This window comes from Drosophila guanche, unplaced genomic scaffold (assembly GCF_900245975.1).
Source record: "Drosophila guanche unplaced genomic scaffold, DGUA_6, whole genome shotgun sequence".
NCBI lineage: Eukaryota > Metazoa > Arthropoda > Insecta > Diptera > Drosophilidae > Drosophila > Drosophila guanche.
This window is the reverse complement of record NW_022995754.1, coordinates 4,066,530-4,070,425: the sequence shown is the minus strand read 5'-3', so window position 1 is coordinate 4,070,425 and position 3,896 is coordinate 4,066,530. Positions and strand designations below refer to the sequence as shown.

At 42.8% G+C, this 3,896-nt stretch overlaps 1 protein-coding gene across 2 annotated transcripts; it reads right to left on the bottom strand.

Moving 5' to 3' along the window:
* Positions 1-2,054: 2,054 nt before the first annotated feature.
* LOC117589019 (choline-phosphate cytidylyltransferase A-like) lies at positions 2,055-3,466 on the bottom strand. Of its 2 annotated transcripts, none has more exons than XM_034280643.1 (3): positions 3,284-3,466; positions 2,900-3,223; positions 2,055-2,838 (listed from the first exon to the last, which is right to left on the bottom strand). In XM_034280643.1, exons 1-3 carry the CDS (start codon positions 3,425-3,427, stop codon positions 2,185-2,187), a joined length of 1,122 nt encoding a protein of 373 aa, XP_034136534.1. In that variant the 5' UTR covers positions 3,428-3,466; the 3' UTR covers positions 2,055-2,184. The 2 variants fall into 2 exon arrangements, with proteins under 2 accessions (XP_034136534.1, XP_034136535.1); XM_034280644.1 differs by having other exon boundaries at positions 3,293-3,465.
* Between the last annotated feature and the right edge of the window lie 430 nt (positions 3,467-3,896).

Below are 3,896 nucleotides of genomic sequence, written 5' to 3'. Positions count from 1 at the left end.
ATTCATATGAAAAAATGATTAAATTACAGTAAAACAAAACGAACACAACATGAAAAGGAAAACCAAAGAAAATGTCACTGCTACGGGGAAAATTCGAAAGCAAAGCCACTCGGTGAAAGATGAAAAATGAGACGTATGACACCGCAACAAAAGATTAAAATATTTCAAGTGAATTTTCAAGTTGATTGTCTAATATCTATGGCCTTTCTTATGCCCTTTGTAGATAGTTTATGGTTTAATAATAGTTTTTTGTTTCCTTTATTCTTATGGTATATTTTGTGACAATTTGATGGCACAATGAAAGCTGATTTTTGGGGCCAAAACAAGCGACAAAGCGACCAAACAAAATGCATCTTAAATGCAAGCAGAACCCACAAACTTTCAATCCATCTCCATCGTTCGACAAAAGCTTGCCACAAAAACCTAAGGTGCACTGCTGCCACTTCGAGTACTTCGTTGCTCAATATGCAACAAGGTGCAGGAAGCATTTAGCCAGCAGAAGAGCGATTCAACGTCTGGCAATAGCGTCACCTCCCCAGTCAGCGTAATTTTCAACACCTGTCAAAAAGCTGAAGCAACAAATCTCTGCATGCCACACACTCTACACTCTACCTTGGGGCTCTGCACTGGTAAATGTCTGCTCGTTAAAGTTCACATTGTTGCCTGCCACTGAGGGTGTGTGTGTGTGTTAGTGTGTGAAATTTGTCCCGAACTGAAACTTAAAATGGTCCCCCGATTGTTCTCCGTGAAACTGTGGGAACTAGGGAGAAACTTTACTGGAAAATGCTCACTTTTACAAATAAAGGAAATTCCGTTAATTAATCAGCTTCTGGTCCTGGGATTGAACAACAAATAAACAGAGATATAAAGAAAAAAAAGCAAGTTACAGACAAAATACAAGAATTCACAAGTTTTACCAAGGAAAAAGTATTCCTCTTTCGACTTTTCCCTCAAGAAAAAAGTATTTACCAACGAGAAAAAGTTTCAGTTTTTTCATTCAGGCTGGCGGAGAGCCTCTTCTACCAACAGAAAGGGGAATTGCAGGGAATAGGTTCGTATGGGTAACAATTACCGAGCGGCTTAATTAAAGTCCCAAAGGACGTTGCCACGGCAACACTTTGCTGTTGACCAGCAGCTGTCCTTGAGATCTTTTATAGCAACGGCATCCTTTAGCTCATCGTTTCCGTTATTTTCGTATGGGACCAGCCAGTAGGAAAATAAAGTAGAAAATCTTTCGAATTTTCACTTACCTAAAAGTGCCATTAGAGTAGATATTCGTAGCACCCAGAAGGACTCTTTTCGTTGGCCGCATCGGTGGCATTGCATATTACGCATACAAGTCGCGTGCCGCATATCGCATGCCCCATGCGGTGCTGCGTCTCCTGCCTTGCCGCGTGAGCATGCGGGCAATTTGCCAAAATATGAGAGAAAGTTTCATAAAGAAAAAAGATAAAAAGAAACGAAGGAAAGCAATGAAAATTTTATACAAAAAAGAGGGAAAAACGAAAGAAAATGTTGTATGGTAAAGCCAAATGCAAATTTTTGAGCTGCTGATATGACAATTTGTTGGGATTGCATTTTGTGTATCTTTAAAAATGGGAAAAATAGCCCAAAGGATTAATAAATTATAATAATTTATCTTAGAAATTTTGTTAATTTTAAGATTTTAATTATTAAACATTATTAATTTTCCTAGAGCATTCCACATTCGACTTTTCCTTAAACACGCTTGCCTGCAATTTCTTTTATATTTTATATTTTGCATTTGAGGCAGCGTCAACGATAACCTTGGGATTACAAAGTAGCCAAAATAAAGCTGAACCTGCATATAAGAAAAATAAATCTGCCTTGTAAGCGATTTAGAGATGGTACTCGAGTGCACTTGAATCTCATCTGTTCTCTCCTTCCCCGTAGGAACCACAATCAGTGCCCTCAACCACCCGCTCGCTGACATTTCTATCCTTCTATCGCCTTAAGTTGTCCACTTTGCTTTTTCCGGGTCTTCTGCTTACAAATTCCTAGTGCTAAAACTTATATAAATCCAAAGCAAAAAGTTTCATTTAATGCGACCCCTCCATCACCCTTTAATCGTATTTTTTGTATCGTCTGTTTGTGTGTGTTTCATCCAAACAAAAATGTAACAAGTCAAAAAACACAACAAAAATGATTTTCAAGGTTGGATCCTTAAAAATGTTCAGGCCCCACATCGGGTAAGCTGCTGGAACGGCTCGAATTGTTTGCATTGTCCGCAGCAGCGGCATGCACTTCCTTCAGACTGCCGCTATCTGACATAGCGTCCATATACTCATCCTCACTATCATCCTGATCGGAATCAATGTAGCTTTCTTCTGCCAGGGAAGTATTCGAGCCCCAGGCACTCATTATCTTGCCCTTCGACTCGCGCCAGATAGAGAACAGACGCTCGCGGCCAAAGGCCTGCAAAAAGGCTTTCATCAAATCGCGAGACTTGGCCTCCCACCTGGTCAGGAGATCGACCTTCACCCGCCTGCCCCGATTCTTCAGTTCGTCTATTTTATTTTGCAGACGGAACTTCTTCTCGGAGAGAAAGGAGACATTCAGCTCCTTGGCGGTGTATCCGCGTGCCAGATTTCGGCGCACAAAGAGATCATAATCCTTGACGATGCGTGCCACAATGTCCGAGGTGGACACACCCGGCGTACGCTCGGTGGCCACAAACATGCCGCGTTCCTTCAGATGGGCATAGATGTCACCCACGCCCCCAGCCCCACTATAGGGTATATCATCGTGGGCCACAAAATCAATTTTATGTTCTTTCAGGAACTCATCAGTGAGTGTCCAGGGAGCATTGGCAACAACCTGCGGAACAGATCGACCGGTTGAGTTGAAATCCCTTGTGGATCATCGTCTGGCCACTCACCTCATCCACGTAGCGGCAATGGCGCACTGCCTCGTAGCGCTCGAGGCCATTCATCACGGTGCGACCCTTCATTTTGAGCGTCAGCTCGGTGCTGCAGACTCCCACAAGCAGATACACGTTCGGAAAGAGGTTCTTCGCCTGCATCAGCTGTCGGGCATGACCCTGATGGAACAGATCATAGATACCATCCGCATAGATGCGCACGCGACGCTTCGTCTGCCCCGAACAGGCCATCTCGTACGTGATGCGCTGTGTGTAATCGCACGCCTCTAGTTCCTCTAAGGCTTGCACATCATTGGCATAGGGGCACGGCTTCATAAACGGCTAAGGGGACATGGGAAGTGGGTTCCTTTAGGAGTGCCACTGGGACAGACTGTGCTCTACCTTGCTTACATATTTATCAACGTTTAGATCATCATTCTGAACCGACTCAGAATCCGTAGAATTATCTTCCAGCTGCTGATCCGTTTCGAAATCGTGAAAAGGCGTTGATCGCCCTGATGTTGTTGGAGATTCGGGTTCAAACATTTTATTTGTTTATATTTTTTTGTATTTTTAGAAAATATAAAATTGAACCACTCAGATCGCTTCCAAACGGTTGACTGAACAATCGGTTTTACAAATTTTGTATCTAACTATGCACAAAATGATCAGCACACTGCGATGGGTTTCGACGGAGATTCAGGATCCGATAGGGCAGCATCTAGGAAGCTCTGATAGGCACTGTCAACCAATTCGATACCTATTCTCGCACTTAATATGCACAGCCACCTCTCTGCCTTTCTAATTTTCTCCTTTATCAAATTAATGTTCAAGTGTCTGCTGCAATGGATGTTTGTGGGTTAAGGGGCTTTTGAGGGCTTTAGCAATATGTAAAAGAAGAGCGACAGTTAGGCGGCGATTGCTTTCTTAACCTCACCTTAAGTATAAGACGCTTGCAACGCTTGCAAACACAGCAAACGGGAATTACACCAAAGCAACAAGAATATTTAAATTC